The 20,410-nt window shown below is 51.9% G+C and overlaps 6 protein-coding genes and 1 pseudogene across 6 annotated transcripts; 4 read left to right on the top strand and 3 right to left on the bottom strand.

The window, feature by feature from the left end:
- Positions 1-3,171: 3,171 nt before the first annotated feature.
- Positions 3,172-3,684, bottom strand: SAPIO_CDS6141 (annotated as a pseudogene; the record flags this gene model as incomplete).
- A 1,215-nt stretch (positions 3,685-4,899) lies between these two features.
- On the top strand, positions 4,900-5,352 carry SAPIO_CDS6140 (uncharacterized protein; the record flags this gene model as incomplete). The annotated part of the gene is made up of 2 exons (XM_016788322.1): positions 4,900-5,128; positions 5,249-5,352. The coding sequence occupies 2 exons, from the start codon at positions 4,900-4,902 to the stop codon at positions 5,350-5,352; spliced, it is 333 nt and encodes a 110-aa protein (XP_016642079.1).
- A 639-nt stretch (positions 5,353-5,991) lies between these two features.
- Positions 5,992-7,606, bottom strand: SAPIO_CDS6139 (Nicotinic acid plasma membrane transporter (Predicted); the record flags this gene model as incomplete). Its single annotated transcript, XM_016788321.1, has 3 exons — positions 5,992-6,330; positions 6,410-7,351; positions 7,424-7,606. The coding sequence occupies 3 exons, from the start codon at positions 7,604-7,606 to the stop codon at positions 5,992-5,994; spliced, it is 1,464 nt and encodes a 487-aa protein (XP_016642078.1).
- Positions 7,607-8,839: 1,233 nt separating this feature from the next.
- On the top strand, positions 8,840-10,742 carry SAPIO_CDS6138 (putative 2,4-dichlorophenol 6-monooxygenase; the record flags this gene model as incomplete). Its single annotated transcript, XM_016788320.1, has 3 exons — positions 8,840-9,111; positions 9,194-9,583; positions 9,653-10,742. The coding sequence occupies 3 exons, from the start codon at positions 8,840-8,842 to the stop codon at positions 10,740-10,742; spliced, it is 1,752 nt and encodes a 583-aa protein (XP_016642077.1).
- Positions 10,743-11,558: 816 nt separating this feature from the next.
- On the top strand, positions 11,559-13,222 carry SAPIO_CDS6137 (Uncharacterized protein; the record flags this gene model as incomplete). The annotated part of the gene is made up of 2 exons (XM_016788319.1): positions 11,559-12,538; positions 12,613-13,222. 2 exons carry the CDS (start codon positions 11,559-11,561, stop codon positions 13,220-13,222), a joined length of 1,590 nt encoding a protein of 529 aa, XP_016642076.1.
- A 1,292-nt stretch (positions 13,223-14,514) lies between these two features.
- Positions 14,515-16,129, top strand: SAPIO_CDS6136 (putative Hydantoin utilization protein C; the record flags this gene model as incomplete). The annotated part of the gene is made up of 3 exons (XM_016788318.1): positions 14,515-14,648; positions 14,787-15,059; positions 15,205-16,129. 3 exons carry the CDS (start codon positions 14,515-14,517, stop codon positions 16,127-16,129), a joined length of 1,332 nt encoding a protein of 443 aa, XP_016642075.1.
- Positions 16,130-16,471: 342 nt separating this feature from the next.
- On the bottom strand, positions 16,472-19,220 carry SAPIO_CDS6135 (uncharacterized protein; the record flags this gene model as incomplete). Its single annotated transcript, XM_016788317.1, has 5 exons — positions 16,472-16,623; positions 16,837-17,198; positions 17,318-17,971; positions 18,045-18,732; positions 18,791-19,220. The coding sequence occupies 5 exons, from the start codon at positions 19,218-19,220 to the stop codon at positions 16,472-16,474; spliced, it is 2,286 nt and encodes a 761-aa protein (XP_016642074.1).
- Positions 19,221-20,410: the final 1,190 nt, after the last annotated feature.

Below are 20,410 nucleotides of genomic sequence, written 5' to 3'. Positions count from 1 at the left end.
TTGGGTGTACGTTGCAACTCTACGTAGTAACGAGTGCACTTAGTTTCCTGTAGTTCATACCGAGGGTGGTTTATGTTAGTTCATGCAAGCGATGTTGTATTCTAGAAATAGAAAGTCACCGTCACGTCACCTACCGGGCAAGTTGGAGACGACGAAACTGAAGGGCTTACAGAATCTTGGAGAACAAAGGACGGAAGAGAACTTACGGAGGTTGTAAACTTGCCATGTCAAGACCAGAGTATGTCTATAATGTACCTTCGCTTATTTAGATTTTTCACCCCAACCATTCGTTAAAACTTAAAATAGAACCCAGCCAATAGTTCGCTATTCAAGAAATTGAAGTGGCAATGGAACGAGTTACGGCACAGCTTACTGACTATTCTCCGAGACTCAAAGGCATACTCGAGGATTTTCATCTGCAAGAGGGTGTATGTGGCAGTTGATGGTGGTGAGCTACTATACAGGGCTTCATTTCGCTTCTATTTCTGTGGGAGCATGGCCATTGATACACGGAATGAAGAGCCTGGTTATAATACAAGCCGAACGAATCGCAATCTAGGGCTCAAATACAAAGGAGATCCCGTTTTATGCACAAGGACTTCAAATACCACCACGGCGGTGCCTCCCGGCAACAAGAGGCTTTGGTATCCGACGGTTGAGGAAGGTGTGGAAGACACCCAGGCAGCTGGCCTCGTATTATATGTTCGCTTGACCTTGGGAGAGGGCTCGCTTAAAGAATATAAATTGCTGTGTGTAACATTCTACTTTTAGACTAGGTTGTTTTTTAATTGAGCCTCAGCTGCTGTTGCAGAAAGCGGCTTGATATTGCCCTTTCGCCAGCTAACCGGGTTGGGAATGCTTGCCGGGAGGGACTATTCGTCACTAATCTGCACTCCCAACAGCCGACTTTTCTCGGGCTTCCAGATCCAGTTAGAGTCCAATATATATTCTTCAAAGCCAGACACCTCGCTCCGGCAGCAAGCCGAGCGAACCACCTTCCCAGGAGAGGATGAAGTGAATACGCTGTTGCAGATCTGCTTAGCATCAGACTACAATGAAAAGTTGAGACACACCAAAGATGAGATGAGACCATCTTTTCTCCCTGCTGGCCGCCTTCTCCACCCGTCCTCCAGTACATGGCAATTCATGGAAGTCTGAATCATGCACGTTGCAAAGTCAAGTTTGTCAGAACGAAATATCAATTGATCCATTTATCGTGGTAAGAGTAGTGCCAGAAGCTAAGTAACCGGATGCGACGCATGTGATGGAATGTTTTTAACACGCGACGCCTCCTACAAAACCCTGCCTTCAGATCTACTTCGACTCAAAAGCTTCTAAACCTCCGTGATTTGCACATGGCGTCCCAAGCAAAATTTCATGTCCAAGGAAAGAGCACATGGTATAAAAATGATGGGGGGCTTATGCTGCTGTAAACAAAACTACCTGTCTCCTTGTCTATCATGAATATTACATCTAGTCAAAAGTAGAATTTCCGCTTCTAGCGACAAATGTCCTTTGCTCATCGATTCAGATGGATGCCATTCTCGAGAAAGCAGGCGGGTGCCCCCGACAAGGAATACACTGAAAGGTATAATCTACTCAGCCCGGCAATGTCCTACCTTTGACAGACCACCTTATAATAAAGCCTGCGAAGCTTCTCGAGTCCTAGCTCGTAACACTTTGGGCCCAGACAACCTCTCTTTCGACTTTGACGAGGTATCGAACGACCCTATCAAGCTTGCCCAAATCATAACAGGTCATAGGCAAGGCTGCCGAGGTCTTATTGGAGAGCTACCAGATGCTGGTCGATGCTAGGTCGCCCTTGGCAGTGCAGAGCGTTCGGCACGACCTGGAATTGAAATGGGCGATACCGTAAGGGGAGCAATTTTTAGTAATGCCACCCTAGCACTAGACCTGGGCGCTAAAGATTGTCGCTCCGTACATGTTGTAGACTCTGTGCCCGACGCCGGTGGCCTTGTTCGTTCCGGTGGATCCAGTCTGCAAGTTGACGGCCCAGATGGACCATTGTCTAGAGCAGCCACCTGATGGTAAGCACGACTATTCCTTGTGAACTCTAAGAGTGAACCCAGAGCTTTAAGCCTCAACGGGAGCTGAACCGATTGCAGCAATTCCAGCCAGGAGAGATACGAGTGTGAATTTCATGGTGATAAAAGGCATTATCGGCTTGGGTAGTTTCATATCCTGGAAGTGTATAACTTAACCTAATAAGAAGATTTTGCCAAAAGCCTATGCGTAAGAGACTAGCAATAGGCCTATCCTTTATATTCTGCAATCGAGGCCTAGTATGACCGATCCTATAAGCATATCTGCAGCCGTTATGTCTAGCATGACCAGTTCCTGCTCGTAAAAGTCCATGAACAACCTGGGACTCTCGACCACGGGAGTTTGATGAACTTTGTGACGGGAAGTAGTGCAGGCGGCTTCAGTGGACTGGCGATGGCCTTGGCCAATGGCATCGTGAAGTTGAAGGCTTGCAGCTCTGCCCTCGTACGGTGTCCCAGCCGTGCCCTCGAGCGTAGCCTGTCACTCTAGAATATTTTCTTCGGAAATGGGAGAGATAGTGAAGAAGTCAGCCATCTGCCCTCTTTCCATATCGCTCTGGAGACCGGCTCCCCCGTAATGCAGCATTTAATGTCTCTGTCAGCATGACAGCCTTTCGCTAGCTCGTAAGTTCCCCTTTCATAGGATGATCTAGTAACCTTGCCTTACTTTTCAGCTTACTCTAGTATCTTGTAGATAACGCATAAATTGTCTTATATTAATAGTCCAAGGAAATAAATCTCCGTTAATACTACTAGTGACTTATTGCCTTGAAGGAGGACATCCCCCTCAGAAAAATATCCGGGACTTTTCTCCTTCTTCGTACTCCCGGCGGCTGGGTCATGCGCCTCGTGAACAGCAGAATCTTCCTCCGGAGTCTCAAGCGGCACAGATTTGTCTCCCCTACTCCCGAGGACATCCCCGCTGCTTTAGCTCTTGGCTGGGACGAGGATTGCTGGTGCCGTTTACCCAAGTTCGACTCAGATGCTAAAGCATACCCCTGTTATGTTACTCGACGACCCTTAACTTTTCTTTGCTCGGCTTGTACTTTGTTTCGGTTCACCTAATAAAGTGATCTCATCACTGACCCTGCTTGTCTCCCTCCCCCGTCTATTCCGCTCTTAAAGCCTTAAGTTTCTGCCTCGCAGCATAAATATCCAGGGGACTCTGCGACGGATTCTGGGAGTCCGTCCTGTAATTCACCCAATACGGCTCCGGCTCCGCTCCCTCCGCCGCGACTGTCATCTCCTCTACAACCCAGGGCGGCATCACGCCCCGCGAAGTATACTCTTCTTCCTCCGGCAGCGTAAACCCGTCGACCGTTCCCGACAAAACTTTCCTAAGCGGCGCTCCTTCGCGGCCCTCGCGGCCTCGCGCTACCGCGGCCGGACACAAGCCCTTCCAACCGGCGTCTTGTTCCTCTTTGGTAAGTTCCACAAAGGGCGCGGACGAGGTGCTCGGCGCGACGAGCCTGGCGGTTTGGAGCTCTGCGAGTTTGACGGGGTGCAGCCAGGTGGTTCCCCCTGTCGCGTGGTTCTCGTAGTATGTGCGGCCTTTGTTGTCGGTTTTGCGAGAGTAGAGGTAGGGGAGAGGAAGGTCGGAGGTGCCTGTTGCGGTAGCCATTTGGATTAAACCAAATATTATCAAAATCGTAGTTAAGAATGCCCTGTCTCTGGGGATGGCAAAGAAGAAAGAGTCAAGAGGATATAGCGAAATAAGGATAGAGTAAAAAGGCCCTCGCGGAACCTTGTTGATTGAGAGTTTCCGAGGGTTTAAATAACGATCAATTGACGATTCCCAGTCGCGGGGAGAGGAGAGAATGAAACTTGTGGCGGGGTGGTTTGCTTCATTTGTAAACAAGCCAGACGAGACGTCAGAAGAAGCTCCAGTATTTCTATTTTTAGCCTCCACTTGATTTGCGGGTTGGATTACTGTTGCATTACTGTAAAACACACAGACAGCCAGGCTTATGCCCGAGATCCCCACAGCCGGGCTTATACCCGAGATCCCCACGTTACAAAGGAGCGTGTTACTGATTCCTGCAGGAAGACAGCATCTGGATTTTCAGGACATCAACCAATCTCTGGATGAGTAGGAGCCACAGAGGCGCCACAGAGGCGGCGCAGCTGGTTCTGACCATCAATGATTAATCCATCTATTGATCAATGTTCCAATGCTGCATCAGATATCTGTAATACCCTCCACCGACGGCACTTGACGACGGCTGACTTTTTGCTTTCCTTGTTTCATACGGCCGGATGTATCGGTAGGAATAGTAGAAGTCATCAATTGATTTCTTGATGTACCACGGCCTCATCCCTCGGTGGACCCAGCAAGGCAGACCAGCAAGGCGGTTCTCCTCACACAAGTGCATGGCCAGCATACACCGCCGTGACTCGTGAGGAATGCAGTATCTCGTTTCAGATGATACTGGCTGAATAGTAATCAATCATATGGCAGTGTCCACAGCTAACCATCCGAGTTCATCGAGATTGATGTTTAGTAAACGCAGTAATGAAACGCATGAGTGATGCTTCCTACGAACTCCTACGAACCATCACTAGATGGCAGTGTCGCGAGTCTCCCAGTACAGCACCATCATGGAGCAACGGGGCAATCTTGATATTCATCGATCAATGAAATCTGAGCAATTTCAAAGAATACAAATAGGACTCGAAATTCCCCAGTTGGTCAGACCTTTTTTTTTCATCATCATCATCAACAACAACAAAAACAAGACAATCAACAGCATCAACAGCCACCAACTACTCACAACTACCAAGCCTTCAATACCACTTCTCCTCGAGAAAACAACAAGCCATCACTAGCTCGACAAACATGCGCTCCACCGCCTTCATCTCCGCCGTCACCGCTGCCCTTTTGGGCTTCAGTATGGCATCCCCCGCCATCATGCACCCGCGGTTCGACGAGAACCACGGCATCACCGTCCTCGTCTGCGACGCCCCGGCCAACCTCGCCACTTGCAAGCGGGACTGCGACTGCCCCGGCGACTCGCTGCAGCCCGACTGCGGTCATCCCGTCTGCCACGATAACTGCCGATGCCGTGGTAAGTTTCGAGTCCAGCGCTCTTTGCTCTACCCTTTTCTTCCATAGCCCCCTCTCTCTCTCTCTTATCTCGGGCACTCGATAGCTCCTTTATATGGTATTCTTCTAACCACAGCTACAGAGGCTACTCCTCCTCCTCCCTACTCGCCTCCTCCTCCTCCGTACAAGCCTCCCACCCCTCCTCCCCCTCCTAGCCCCCCCAAGCCCAAGGCCCCCGGCGCTTAAGCGGGTCAACTAAGACAGCAACAAGAGTGGTATTAGGCTTGGAAAAGGTTAGGAATACCGAGAACAAAGGGGAACCATCCTGGGATCAAGGATTGGCCAAGATTGACGGAATCAGGGAATCGTGCAACCTTTGGAGAGTTTTGACTTTGGGGTTTTTCTAGTTGGGAGTTTGCATTTCAATATGAATATTCGTTCTTGAATTAGTGTTGGAAAGATCGTGACGTCTATGTTCGGTACATAGCTGGCCTGGCATTGTATGGTCTATATGAAGTAGAGGTGAGTCGCAATGATTCACAGAGCAGCCTATTCATAACCTGAAGAGCCTCAATAGGAAACCCCCATCAGGCCTACCACCAGGTAGAAATCAACGTCCCTAGAAGAGATTCTCTTGTCATATTTTGCTCCTCCACCTTCCCTTCTACATCACCCAACACCCAAAGCACATTCCTGAAGACCTTAAGCTACGTCATGACTGACCGATTAGACTATCAAGGGACATTCTCCCCTCTCATACAGGCATCCATACAGCATCTTCCATGATGGCAGCCTTAAACAACCAGGCTATCCAATCTTCTCCACGATCCTGATAACGCTTAAACTTCAATATTTCTTGGTTCCGGCAGTCCCCACCCCTAGCACCTACAAATTATACTTGAATGTGTCATCCCAATCACTAATCTCCTTCTCAGCATGTGATTCCTCTGAAGAACCCTGATCGCTCGCCTCGAGTCTCTTTTCACGCTGCTTGTTCACCCACCGTAGGGCAAGCATGTTGATGATAACCAGGGCAATGCCGAGCCCTACGAATCCGACGGTGATGCGGGTCCCGTAGAGGTAGCGCGGTGCGGTTTGGGCGGTGAAGATCTGACCGACAACGATTCCTGACGAGTTTCCAACACTAAAGACGACACCGAGAGCCGTGGCACGCTTGAAGTGGCCGGCGAAATTGCTGTTGAGCCAGACGATGGAAAGACCGGCCTATGATTTTCTCATTAGCTGCCATGTTCTTTCCGGAGGAACTGAAGAAGAAGATAGACAGAAAGATACTGGTACTTACCGTAGTATAGACGCCAGCTCCAAGGACGAATACGGCCGCGTAACGGGCTCCGAGAGAGGTCGTACTTAGGTTCATGGCGTATCCTATGATAAGGAACAAGCACGCCATCAAAATGAAGGGTCCGCGCCAGCCGATGCGGTCCGACAGGAGGGCGATGATGATGTACGCCATGGTCGCCCAGACGTACACGGGAACCGTCAGCAGCTGGGCGTGGACGCTGGTATACCCCAGACCCCTGATGATGGCGGGCAAGAATGTCATGAAGCTAAAGAGCGACAGCGTGAGTGAGAACTCGAGAACGGCATGCAAATACATCTTGGGGTCCTTGAAAGCGCTGAGGACCTTGGCCCACGAGAACTCTTCCCCGATGGCTAGATGAGGGTTCATTTCGAAGCGCAGGCGCATAACATTGCGCTCCTCTTCGTTGAGAAACCAGGCGGTGGCAGGGTCTTTGGGAAACACGAAGTAGAGGACCGGCACTAGGGCAACCGTTATAATGCCTTCAATGATGAAGAGCCATGACCACGATGGGAGCCCGCCAGCGTTCACGTTAGAGACGGCGGACGCCAGCAAGCCGCCGACGGCGCCGGCTAGTGCGCTGAACCCGTACATTATGGCGGAGCGGAGGGACATCTCTGATGACAAGTAGACCATGCCGATGTAGGCATTGATGCAAGGAATCAAGCCGGCTTCGAAAAAGCCAATGAGCAGTCGGCAGGCGTAAAGCTGTGACGCGTTCTTGATGAAAGCCATGCCGAGGCAGGTGGCGCCCCAACCGAGCATGCAGAACGAGAGCAGGTTCTTTGGTCCAACAACCTTGAGGGCGATGGAGCAGGGGGCCTCGAAGGCGACATAGGTGGCGAAGAAGAGTGTCACAGCATTGCCGAACTCGTTGCCTTTGAGATTGAGGTCCTCGGGTAGGCCCATGATATTTGTGTTTCCCTGAATACATGTAGGGTGTCAGATTTTGGCTGTTCTAACACAAGAATGAGAGACAGAACATGCGAAGCTTACCAGGTTATTCCTGTCCAGGTTGGCCAGGAGGTACATGATTCCAAAGCACCCGAGCACGACTGTGTCGAACTTCAGCATTGCTCGCTTGTGGATCACGGGGTCAATGGCGGTGGACTCCATGGCGATACTGGCGGCCACCGGGCTCTTGCTAGTGTCTTTTTCTTTGAGGTGCTCGGCAGTCATCGTGTGAGGATCTTGAGCGAATATTTTCTTGTTCTTCTGATGCTGAAGATGTATGCAACAACAGGCCCAAGGTCGGCAAGTGAGCGACGAAGATTAGGCGCCATTAAGAAGAAGTTCCTGGACTCTATCCACGTCGTAATCCTCGGAATTGAATTTCAAAGGCGTATCAGCAAGTAGGGCACTAGGCCTGATCGGCAGTTGGCGTGGTTGCATTTGGTTTATCAGATAAACGGTCGGGGTTTAGATCCATGACAGACCGAGGCTGCGGGGCGAAGGTGGGAGCCTGACAGACCTGGGGCTGGCAACCCATAAGTGATAGCTGTGCAAGGGTAATTACGGTTTGCACGACTCCGCTATAATTGATCTTCGTGCATGCCTACTTTGGGGGCATGAGTGGGCAGAAAACCAGGCCAATAGAGCAACAGAGCCGGGTTCTAGCAAGAAATGTAAAGATCTTATCTGCCAATGTGGAAGTACGATAAGGGAGGCTACCGCCTTATCAAACCCCGGACCCTTGAGCGATGGAGTCCTTTCCATTCTGGGTAAAGGTTATAACATTTCGGCCAAGTGATATTCCCGGTCGGGATCGGATGTGGGGACAGTGGGCGGGCAGTGGTGTTGATTCGATCCTTATCGCCCGACGGCCAAAGCAGACGCGGCGAACGACAGTTCGCTATTATCTCTGGCAGGCCGACACCAGGGCTATAGCCGTAGAGTTACACAGCCAGGAGAAGTTCCACAGACAGAGTTTGATATTCGCTCGAGGACTACAATGCAAAAGAGAGGAGCTGTAATCATTGTCAAGAAAAAGTGGAAAAATTATGTCGTCCGAGTTTATCCGTTCTTGTGCCAAGTGCAGTGTTATCGATAAGGGGCCCTACGTAATACGGTGTATGAGGACTACCCCGTCACCATCCCCGTCGCCATACCCGGCGCCCACTCCATACGCCGGGTGACGGGAAATGTGGCTTACGGTTTCGCTGCCACATGTCTCGGATCGTCTGATTTATCCTACGACAACCTCTAGCTCCGCTTTTGCTCTTTCCCATTGTCGCCCGCCGAGGTCATAGGTTTCATAGGGGTCACAAAACACAATCATTATAAAGAAACCAACTCACCCCGACCCCTTCAACAACTCCTTGAATCGAGATGCTGCTTAAAAACACTGGCATGTTTCACTCGAGAAGACGGAACGAATACATTCAATAAAATCTTGATATACACAATCAAAAGATGGCACCGGACAGTGAAACTGCCGAGTATGATGTCGTCATCGTCGGCGGAGGCCCCGTCGGCTTGCTCATGGCATACCAGCTACGGCGCTTTGGTGTTAGAGCCTGCGTGGTCGAGCAGTATGAAAAGGAGACCCAAGACGCCTACGGCCGCGCCATCGCGCTGTTTCCGCGGACGACGGAACAGCTCGACCAACTCGACCTCATCGAGCCGATGCTGCAGCTCGGATTCGCCTGCCGAACGAGTGTGACGTACAAGGATGGAGAGAGAGTGTACGTGTTCCTTGGCCATTCTTTTTCCCCTGAGCCCCCCGATTTCGTTACACATACAACGAACCTAACTGTTGGCCTGCAGGATGCCCGGTCGTGTGTGGACGTTCATGGAAAATATCAAGGACACCACCTACGACTTCGTACTGGTGCTACGCCAGATGTACACGGAAGCCATATTCCGAGAAAAGCTTGAGTCAATAGGAGCGTCTTATTATCAGGCAATCCAGTGCATCGACTTTCAAGTGGACGAGTCGGCACCGCTAGACTCGCATGCTGTAACATCTGTATTTACAGACAAGCGAACCGGGAGGACGTTCCATCTGAAGAGCAAATACCTCATCGGCGCAGACGGCGGGCGCAGTTTTGTTCGCGGACACGCCGGTATCCCCTTCGACGGCGACACGACGGAGGACCAGTGGATTCGTATCGACGGTCTCGTGGAGACAGACATGCCACTCAACCGCTCGTATGGGTAAGTAGCCCGTGTACATGTTTTAAAAATCGGTTTCATTGGATTTGTAACTGATAAGGGGAAAAATAGTGCCATCGAAAGCCAGACGCACGGAAACGTCCTTTGGGCCCCCCTCGACTACGGAGCCACGCGCATCGGCTACGCTTATACGCCTGAGATTGCCGCCAAGTATCCGGGGGGCGTGACTGAGGAGGTGGCGGTGAAGGAGGCCATTGAGTGTATGAAGCCGTTCAAAGTAAAGTTCAAAGAAGTTCACTGGTGGACGCTATATACTATCGGTCAGCGCATTGCCCGTGGATTTTCGGCCAAGGACCGCATCTTCCTCTGTGGCGACGCGGCTCACACTCACAGCAGCGGCGCCGCGCAGGGTCTCAATACTGGTATCCACGACGCCGTGAATCTCGGCTGGAAGCTTGCCCTTCAGATACGGGGCATCACACAAGACTCTGTGCTCACAACTTACTCCCCCGAGCGCATGACGGCGGTGCAGAAGCTCATCGACTACGACCGCGATATCGCGACGCTCATGTCTCGCAAGTGGCCCGTTTGGTACCAGGGAGACACCACGGAGGACCCGTACCTGATGCTCGGCGAGATTTTTGAGCAGGCCGCTTCCTTTAACACGGGGCTGGGCATCTCGTATCCGGCGAACGTGGTGAACAACCAGCCATCACCAATGGGACTGCACGTTGTCCCGGGCGCGCGGCCGCCTGACGTGGAGCTCACGATGCCCGGCACGAACCAAAAGATAAGGTTCCAGCGGGTCACGCGCAATGTTGGTAAATTCTGGGTGGTGGTATGCACGGGCAACATCGAGTCCACGCGGCCGATGGTTCTCAGCTTGGACCAGTATATAAGAGCCGAGGTGCCCGAGCTTAAGGACCATGAGGCTGTGGGGTGGGTAACGTTGACGCTGTCGGTTGAGTGCTCGCCATACGAGGCCATTGGCATGAAGCCATTTGGTGACACGTATTATGACCCCACCAACATGGCGCATGGGAAGTTTGGCATCGAAGCGGACAAGGGCGGCATTCTCGTGCTTCGACCTGACGGGCTTCTTGGAAGCGCGGGGCCATTAGAGGGACTTTGGCTCAAGGAGTATTTCTCTCATGTGCTCAAGTTGTCCGGGAAGAAGGGAGTAAACGGACATAAGGCATAGTTATCCGGTTCGCTGTGTTCACAAGGTAGATCGTCAGAAGGTTTCACGATAGTTAGATATAGATGATAGCATAAAGCTTTTTTTTTTTTTTAATCTACTGTAATATAAACCTGATTCATTCAGCAATGATTTCCCTTGACTATGGCCAGCTCGATTTGAGGGCCTCTTGAAATAGATCCCCCCTCCTAGCAACTGCGAAGAATAGCCACGGAAATATAAGGTGGAAATAAATGAGAGCTGAAACGAGGGGGAAAAGAAAGGTTTAAAGAAAGGGAAAAGAAGGCAAAGGATATGAAGCAAAAGCCATCTACGCATCGCATGGGTTTATCGAAGTCGGCAGAATCCTTAACCAGAACATTCGTGTCTTAGTGTTCTTGCGCAGGCTCCGTATGTAACCGAATCTGAGCATATATGACGATGGTTTATCGGTTATCGATAGAGGGAAGAATTGATAACGCTAATCAAGCAATGGGCTAAATCCCTTTTCGCAGCCATTTGGCCCCCGGCAGTGTTGGCCGAACGGGCAAGCTATCGGCCGATTCGATGTGCTGAGATGTACGTATTCCTTTTCCGGCGTGGTAGATGCCCCCAGTGTAGTCTCCTCGATCGATTGATAACCAATATATTATTTTTACCTTGCGATGTGCAGTTTATTGCAGTCGTCTCCCCGCGCTCATTCCTCCTCGAACCCTTCTCTTGAAACAGCAACTGCGGTTGACCAAGAAAAGAATAAAGCAGAAAACGAATAACCATACGGAATAAAGTGCGCCAGTACTATCCCCGGACTTCGTGCATTCGTCACCCAAAATCGAAAAAATGCCCGTCATACCAGCGCGAAAGTCTGTGGCTTTCTTGGTCCAAAAGGGCCAAGAAATTAAAATCATCAACACCTATGGCAAGCAGGTCCTCGATTTCTGGGCCTTTAACCCCGCCGACCCCAATGACTTCCTCTCTATGGTGCACTGCCGCACCATTCTCCTCAAGGTGTCCTTGTCTCGCGGCGACAAGCTGTACAGCACGCGGCGGAAGCCCATTCTCACCCTGACCGAGGACACCACGCGCGGCGTGCACGACATGATCTGGTCCGCTTGCGACGCCGAGAGGTATCGCATGCAAGGCTTCGAAGGCTACCACGACAACTGCACCGACAACATGCACAAGGCGCTCAAGGACAACTTCCCGGATTTCCACATCGCCCACGACTGGGTCCCCGACCCGCTCAACCTCTTCATGAACGTCGCAATCGATCACCATGGTGGCCTGGACATCCGCCCTCCCACCAGCGAGGCGGGCCAGTATGTCATCTTTCGCGCCGAGGCGCCCTTGGTCATAGTCATGAGCGCCTGTCCTCAGGACATGGCCCCGGTTAACGCGGGGATGCCCACCGATTGCGAGTACCGGGTTCTCGGCGCCGGTGAGCAGCAAGAAGAGCAGACCTTGGCTGTGCCAGCCGTGTTTCGCCCCAGGACGCGGCGCGTAAAAGTAGCCCTCTCCGTTGACTTCGACGCCGTGTCACACTGGCTAGGCACGGGCTGCCACGCCGACAACAACATGGCCGACTACTCGTCGGGCATCTTCGCCGGCCAGGTGGGCGTTTACCGCCTACTGAGCGTGTTCAATAAAAACGGCGTGGCGGATAAGGTCACCTGGTACATTCCAGGCCATACCACAGAGACATTCCCGGAGGCCGCGCGCGCCGTGTTGGAGTCGGGCGCTGAGATCGGCCTCCACGGGTACGCCCACGAGGGTATTGCCCAAATGACTGAGGAGCAAGAACGTGAGGTCCTCCTAAAGTGGTAAGTCTTGTCCTATCTTTTCCCTCCAATCGCTGAAAAAACGGCTTCAGTACGGCTAACCACAATGTGCTCAGCATTGACGTCGCCACGAAGCTGGTGGGCAAAAAACCTCGCGGTTACCGCGCTCCAATGTATACCATCCGCGAAACAACGATCAAGCTCCTCCGCGAGTACGGCTTCCTCTACGACTCGTCGCTCATGCACCACGACTCCCAGCCCTACTTTACACCTAATGACCCTCCGATCGAACCCATTGACTGGTCCCAGCCGGCCTCATCCTGGCTCAAGCCCTCTCCCATCGCGTCTCAGAGATACCCAGAGGACGGTGTTCATCCGCTGGTTGAACTTCCCTGCGGCTGGTACAACGAAGACATGATGCCACTGCAGTACCTGCCCCATCTGGCCAACAGCATGGGCTACGTGTCCACGCGCGTAGTGGAGCAGATGTGGAAGGACAAGTTCATGTGGCTGTGGGAGAACCCGAATGAGGGCGATGAGTCAGCCGACTTCATTTTCCCGATCCTGGTTCACCCGGACACCAGCGGCTTGGCCCATATCACCGGCATGGTCGATCGGTTCATCGGGTGGTTGAAAGGGTTCGGCGAGTCGGTGGAGTTTTGCACTGGGGAGCAGATTGCTCAGGCATGGTTGGCCGTGCAGCAGAAGGCGAGAGCAGCTGCTTAGTGAGGATTAAGGAAAGAGCGAGATTAGGTTGGATTGCATGAGTGTTTTACAGGCTGGCAATGAGGAGAGGCCGTCAGTGTGATAAATACATAATACGATGAAATTATTACTTTTTTGGACTATTACAATCGCTGGCCAAGAGGCTATAGTATTGAGGAATTAAGTTCTCAACACCTTTGAGACTCCTTGTCAACACGACTTTCACCATATAGTCGAAATGATTCAGTCACTTTAATGCAGTTGCCTCTGTGAGCTAGATCCAATTTCTCGAGACATTCTCGGGCTGGTAAGATGAAGCCTAACAAAGTTGAATTGACCATCACTATGCTACTTTTGTATTGTAGACCTAACTTATGACGAGAATCTTGAGAGGGCCGCTTCTATTGAGGATTATCCTACTCATCATGTATTGTGTTTCGCTTGATCGCAGGCCCTACACGATATGCGGTTACCAACGGAGTGGAAGCCAATTCTTGCAGCACGGAATTCTAAATCACAGTAACTCTGGCTCTAGAGTGGGAAGTAATGCGATATGAAATTGGGCGATGATACAACGTATCGGCTCTGTACATAAGATATGGAGCTGATGCAAGAAGGGCCGCCGAAACCCCCGAGAGACGGCCGTGTTGGCCGGCGTAAGTACCCCACCTTGAGTTCCCCGTCACGAATGCTTGCCCACCAATCCCACCGTTCCAATTGCAACGCCCAGCCCAGGGTCGTCGCCCATCGCCCGTCGCCCGTCGCCCATCGCCCGTCGCCCGTCGGCCACCGGCCACCGGCCGTTACTATCACCCGACGCACACTCCCGTCTTCATGCATATACCCGTATATGTCCGCGTAATGGAGCTGAAAGTACCTTGGTAAAACATGTCCAATCTCTGACGACAATTGCTCCCAAATTTGGAAACGGCTATCGTTGATTAGATGCAATGCGTGCGCCTCAATCTAGTTTTTGTAACAAAAAATTAGAGCTTCTGGTTCACTGGCGCCTGATGATGCCCGCCTTTTACCCATTTGATGCCTCCTTGTATGAGCTTAGTGCCCGCCAATGATTATTAGGCAGCCCAAAGGCAAAACCGGCCAAACTCCCGGCCAGACCAAGTCTCCCTGCCAATTTCCTCGCCCGTGACTTATGAGATGAAACCATCATGAGACGTAGCATTCTCTCTCTAATACACGGTAGAAAATGCACTCTTGCCCCTTTACAAAGTATAATTCCCCATCTTCATCGCACACTCACCTGCACGGTTACCCCCTTTGTTTCCACTACGATGCCATCCTCCGTCCATACAATGACCGTCCCCGCTGCAGCCACGCCCGCGACGAAGTCTGCCTTTCGGGACCTGACACTGCGAGTCAACGGCTCTAGGTTGATGGAATCGATCCATTCGACGTGCGAATTCGGCAAAGCTCATCCGTATGGAGAGTAAGTTAAAAACACTCCTATGAGGAGAAAGAATACAAAGCCCCCAACCCTTCCGATGATGTATATTCTTCTTTCTAGTTTTACTTTATGAAAAGCCGGAGCCTGATCACAGCAATCTGCGCCATGTGAGTTCTATAGTCACCCGACCGAGACCGGAATGGGCCGTCTCTCCCTAAACGACGACGACAAAGCGGTCCGCAAATGGCTTATAGACGAAGTACGGGCTATCGGCTGCACCGTTACCGTCGACCAGATGGGCAATATTTTCGCGATAAGGCGGGGTAAATCCAAGACCATGGCGCCCATTATGATGGGGTCGCATCTTGACACGCAGCCTACGGGAGGCAGGTATGACGGTATCCTGGGCGTCATGGCGGCCCTTGAGGTCTTGAGAACACTACACGAGAACAAGTACGAGACAGAAGGCCCTGTGGGGCTTGTGAATTGGACAAAGTTCGTTTCCCTTCCTATCTTTTCAAGTTTTTCCTCTCTTTTCAATAGCCAGAGGCGCGCGGAATTGATCACTAGTACTAATAACAATTCCTGGTCTTGCTAGTGAGGAAGGCGCTCGCTTCCCGATAATCACCATGGCCTCTGCCGTCTGGTCTGGAGCCATCCCGCTTGAAACAGCCTGGAACTGCACAGAAGTGACCCCTCCGCAAAACGGATCGACCCCTCGCACTGTTAGACAAGAACTCGAACGCATCGGCTTCCTCGGTGACATCTCGGCATCGCATGAGGCCCAGACCATGGCCGCGCACTTCGAGCTGCACATAGAACAAGGCCCTATCCTCGAGGATGAGGAGCGCAAGGTCGGCGTCGTCACAGGCGCACAGGCCTACCGCTGGTACGAGGTTGAGGTCAAAGGGAGGGATGGGCACGCGGGAACAACTCCGCTCGCCGCCCGGAGAGATTCACTCTTGGCTGCGGCTAAGATGATTGTGGCATCTAACCAGGTTGCTAAGTCCTTTGAGGGCCTTATCACCACGGGCATCATCAACGGTCTTCCGGGGAGCGTAAACACCGTGGCGCACACTACGAAATTCTCCCTAGACATCCGCCACCCCAGCAATGAGACGCTGGCCGAGATGGTCGCAGCGCTCCGCGAGAAGTTCGACACAATTGCCTCCAAGGACTCGGGGCGGGGTGTCCAAGTTCACTGGAAGGCTCTCACGGATAACGCTGCCACAGCCTTTCACAAGGACTGCATCGCGGTGGTGGAGGAGGCGGCAGATGAGGTGTGCGCGCGGCTACCAGGCGGTTCTTCGGACAGCGGCCGCAAACTGTGGAGGCACATGGTGAGCGGTGCTAGTCATGACAGCTGTCAAGTGAGCAAGGTCTGTCCCACAGCTATGATTTTCTCACCGACGAGGAATGGTCTGAGCCATACTCCGGACGAATATTGCAGCCCCGAGGACTGTGTGGTTGGGGCTCAGGTGTTACTGGGTGCGGTCGTAAGGTATGACGCCGCTCGTAGCTGATACTCTATAATGGGATCTCAGGAAAGGATAGACCGTCTAGACCGAACGGTGAACGAAAATATAGAGGCAGCAGTTTACAGTACATGTTAATAACAATTTCTTTTCCCTTGCTTGATTAGGCTTCCCCTGGCATTGCAGTTTACTTTAGTATCACTATATTTTTGATGTCATAGTAAGAACTCCTATGAGGAAGAATAGGCAATAACTCACCTTTTAAGAACTCCTGGGAAGGTATATATTGTGTCAATACTTATTAATCCGTGTTCATAGATGACTCAGTGCGATCCCGAGGAGGCGCCATAGAGCTCGAGGCGGCTTCGCACGCTCGAACACTATGTCCGGTTACTCTTCGCAAAGAGCGCCAGGCCCCGAATCTTTGAGAAGCCTCATAGCGGGGCTAATTGGGCCCGTTCCATAGACCACCGAGTCTACGCCCTTCCAGAAGATGGCGTCCAGTCTCATGGTCGCCAGTCGAGCAAGTGGCCATGCTCTGGCTAGACTGCGTAGAGTGTCTCTCCACTTGTTTAGTAAAGCCCTGTTTCGTATAGCCATTTCCAGTGTGGAAGATTGGGCCAAGTTTAACAAGATGAAGGTCGCAACATAACATAGCTGAAACCGAGTATCTGCAGGAGCGTTGTTAACTTTGCGTCAAAAAAAAAATATTGGGGGATTTGACCTCTGAAGTGGGCACCAAGAAGTCGACTTACAAGGCGGCCAGAAGCTCGCGAAATGCCTAGCCTTAAGAGATGAGACAATTTCCGTTGCCACATTAGCACAGACGTAACAATTCTCGAAAATTGTCGAGATCGGTTCTCGGCAATCATCTCTACAGAGAGCGGCATCGTAATAAAGGGGCCGGAGCAGCGCGCGAAAAATAAGAATTTCCAACGTGAGATGCGATAGACGCAAGGCAGCGCCATCGTCGAGACCATCCTCGCTCAACTCGGAAACAGGAGTCGCCAGCAAGGGAAGCGTTTGCCTCCAACTCTCGATCCGGGTTCGGAGGGGTTGGGCCCGTGTCAGGAGCGCGTCGAGCGTCGGCGATTCCCAGTGAGCCCTAAGCGAGCTGCTGGCAAGACAAGACATATACTGGTTAGCAGCTATGTTTGCCTGCGACATGTTGTTGAGGATAAATCAAACCCCCTCCTCCCCCTTCTTTTGCTGCGAGGGTGGTGTGGTGCCACTTACTAGAATTCCTTCAGAACATCTGCAGCAATTATCCCGAGTTCACATTGCGCCATACAGATGGAAATCTGCCGTAGGATAGAGGTTTGAAGCTCTGGTCCTTCGTTTTCACCCTTCTCAAAATCGTCTGCTGTAAGCTTTGAAACACACCAATTCGTGTCGGTGATGTGCGACGGCCGGCCGTAGACGATGGCGTGCCAAGTGTGCACAACGTAGGTCAGCCACCAAAGCCTTCTCCGAAGCATCACCTGTTCTCGAGGAATCCGCCAATTCAAAGGGTCTATGTTTATGCCCAGATTCTCTGCAATAGCCACGGCGGAACAAGACAGCGCCCAAAACTTGGGAGGCTCCGCGACCACGAAGCTTTGGGGAGGCATCTGGAGGAGAAGCAGGCAGAGCTGCAGGGAGGATATGTGAGACGAACAGGTCGCGCGGTGAAAGCTGCGGTGCGCAATAGCCCATAGGTTCTCTGTGGGTACCTCCCAATAACCCTTTGACACGCTAAGCTCGTCATCCAGAAAGCTGAATGGCGCAGCTAGGGCATATACAGCGCTTCGAATACCTACGGGGAGAGACGAGCTGCCGTCGGACTTGGCCATGTGCGTCAACTCGCCAAGCGAGAGCACAGGGTACCGGGGATGGACAAATTGGGAGTATCTAATCTCGGGGACAATGTTTAGTAAAAGCCGAAGAGTTATTAAAAATACTTATACGAGCGAGTCCGACCTACAGCTTGAGCAACCGAACCCCCAAATCCGGGGTCACTATTTCGTTGAGAAGTGCCATGTCCGCGGCCTCTGTACCCTCGCTTCCTGCCAATAGTCTTTCCGTAGCTTTGACTTCATCCTTCCATATAATTTCGTCGCACATCATGAAATGTATCGAGTTGTGGGCGGTGGACGGATCTAGGTTGTCTCTAGATGAGTTTGAAGCCAGACCCGGTGCCTTCGTATCGTCTGATACTTTCCGAAAATCAAGGCGTAACATCCGGTAGGTATCGGTCGCGTCATATCGATAGTGTCGAAGGAGAAATGGGTCCGACTCGCCAGATAAACCAACCAGCTGGTTGGAGTATCCTTTCCTGGACTCCAGCGAGAATTCGGGCGGCCAGTCCAAAGCATGCTGTGCACTGCGTCGCTCACGGAGCGTATCAGCAGCAGGGAGACCTAGATTTTGTGGAATGCCGTTGCGAGATGGTCCTCCTTCCGCCGTTGTTTGAGCAAGGTAAGGGTCTTCTTGTCCGGGCGCACCAGAAATGCTCGACGTAGATTCGCTCGGGGACGTGGCAAGAGCTGTTCTCGGTGACGGCCCACGCACCATAATGGTGCTCATTTGTGGGACGACGTCGAGTATGAACGCGCTATCAGGCTCATATTGTGTTTCAGGAAAAGCTTGCCCGTTATCACCGGGAGTCCTCCCTAACAAACACCACAATGTCAGTCGAGAAGCAAGCCCGCGGTGCTCAGAGGACCTCACCAAACAGGTTCCCCGCCGAAAACCAATCGGCCCGCAGTCCATGTATCTCCTGAGAATTTGAAGAGCCTTGGCGATCTCCTTGGGGCAACCAGGTGTTATCGGCATTAATATCCACGTCCATGTCCAAATTCGTGACGCCATCGACATCGCGACCGCTAGGCAAATACCTCGATCCCAGCCGCATCCCGCCTGCCGCTTGACTCGATTCCGTCATCAAATTGTTCATATCATCGCTGCGGGGCCGTTTCTTCCTCTGGAGAGGGCCGATGACGAAGGTACACTGACGACGCAGTCTCTGGCATAGTTCGCAGGCAGTCCAGTTGCCTTGCAGCTTGCACTGGATCTTTCGGGAGCGGCAGAGGTCGCATGGTCTCTGCTTCTTCGAGCGATACTTGCGCCCATTCGGTTCCAGCGGCGGCTCCTCATACATAAGGGTTGAGGGGGTGGGGTGGGTAACCGGATTGAGAATCTGGTGATAATCGTTATCTCAATTTTGGTCTTCGCGGGGACGGGGGACTGAAGGTTGTAGCAGGACGAAGCCCGTGTTTCTCGTCAGCTTGCCTCCTTGTTCCCCTCTCGACGGAAGCCGGCTTCGGTTCCGGGTCTGATAAGTTCGCTTATCTTATCTTTACTAGTATCACTTTCATTACCAATCGCTAGGATTACTCGTGCCCCACACCCGACGAAGTACCTCCCGGTACGAAGTAGAGTGTGTTCCTAACCCATCAGAGATGCTTAAAAATTGAGATCCTGGCTGGCGCTCGGACGAGACCAAGAGTGTGGCACAAGTTGACTCAATCAAGGCGAACCCCAGTCCATTCTCAGACATCGGGCCGAACGAGTCTGGACCAGATGCTTTGTTCCTGTTTGCTCAAGCTTGGCCAAAGCAGCTCATGAGAATCGAATCCGGGGAAACTAAAGACAAAATCCGGGGCCCCAGATTAATCCCATCGTTCTCGGGTACTCTCCCCACGAAGCCGAAATTTACTTTTTGTGTCTCTAGATACGATCATGTCGGAAATCATTAGGACCAGGCATTGACAGTGTATGTAGGGCAATCCTAGCCGGGATAGTTGATAGCACGGCAGGTAGCCGGCTCGCCCAAAGCGGGTATCGGTGTGACAGTAGCTACCACTATATTGGCAATTATGGCGGCGCAAGGTAGCTGGTGTCGTCCGGATAGATATCCCCTAAAGAGCCCGAATATCGACCTCACGGTCTTAAGAGTAGGCGCCAATACAGTCAGGTGGATACTGGGCCACGCTCAAATCGGGATTAAGCTGAAGCGGAACCTAGGTGGCTTTTACTAGAGTTTAGATAGGCACTTAGTCCCACCCTCAGTTACTTGAGCGTGCCTACGCATACTGTAGGCAATCTTCTTCCTAGCCATGTCCGGATAAGTGTAGGTAACTAAACTACATCATAGTGTTATCTCAACGATAGAACCGAGCTCGACCAGCCGACAGCAATGGGAAAGGGTGGAGTTTACCATTCATAATATTAGATGTATTTGGGCGGAACTTTGTACGTTAAGACGGACTGACCCACAACTCGCCTGGCGTGGGCTAGAGAAAGGAAAGACCACCAAGGTCCGCGGTCCGCGGAATGGAATTGGACCTT

This window comes from Scedosporium apiospermum (genome assembly GCF_000732125.1).
Source record: "Scedosporium apiospermum strain IHEM 14462 chromosome Unknown SEQ_SAPIO_0100, whole genome shotgun sequence".
Lineage (NCBI taxonomy): Eukaryota > Fungi > Ascomycota > Sordariomycetes > Microascales > Microascaceae > Scedosporium > Scedosporium apiospermum.
The sequence above is the reverse complement of the archived record's forward strand: the minus strand, read 5'-3'. Positions and strand labels throughout refer to the sequence as shown.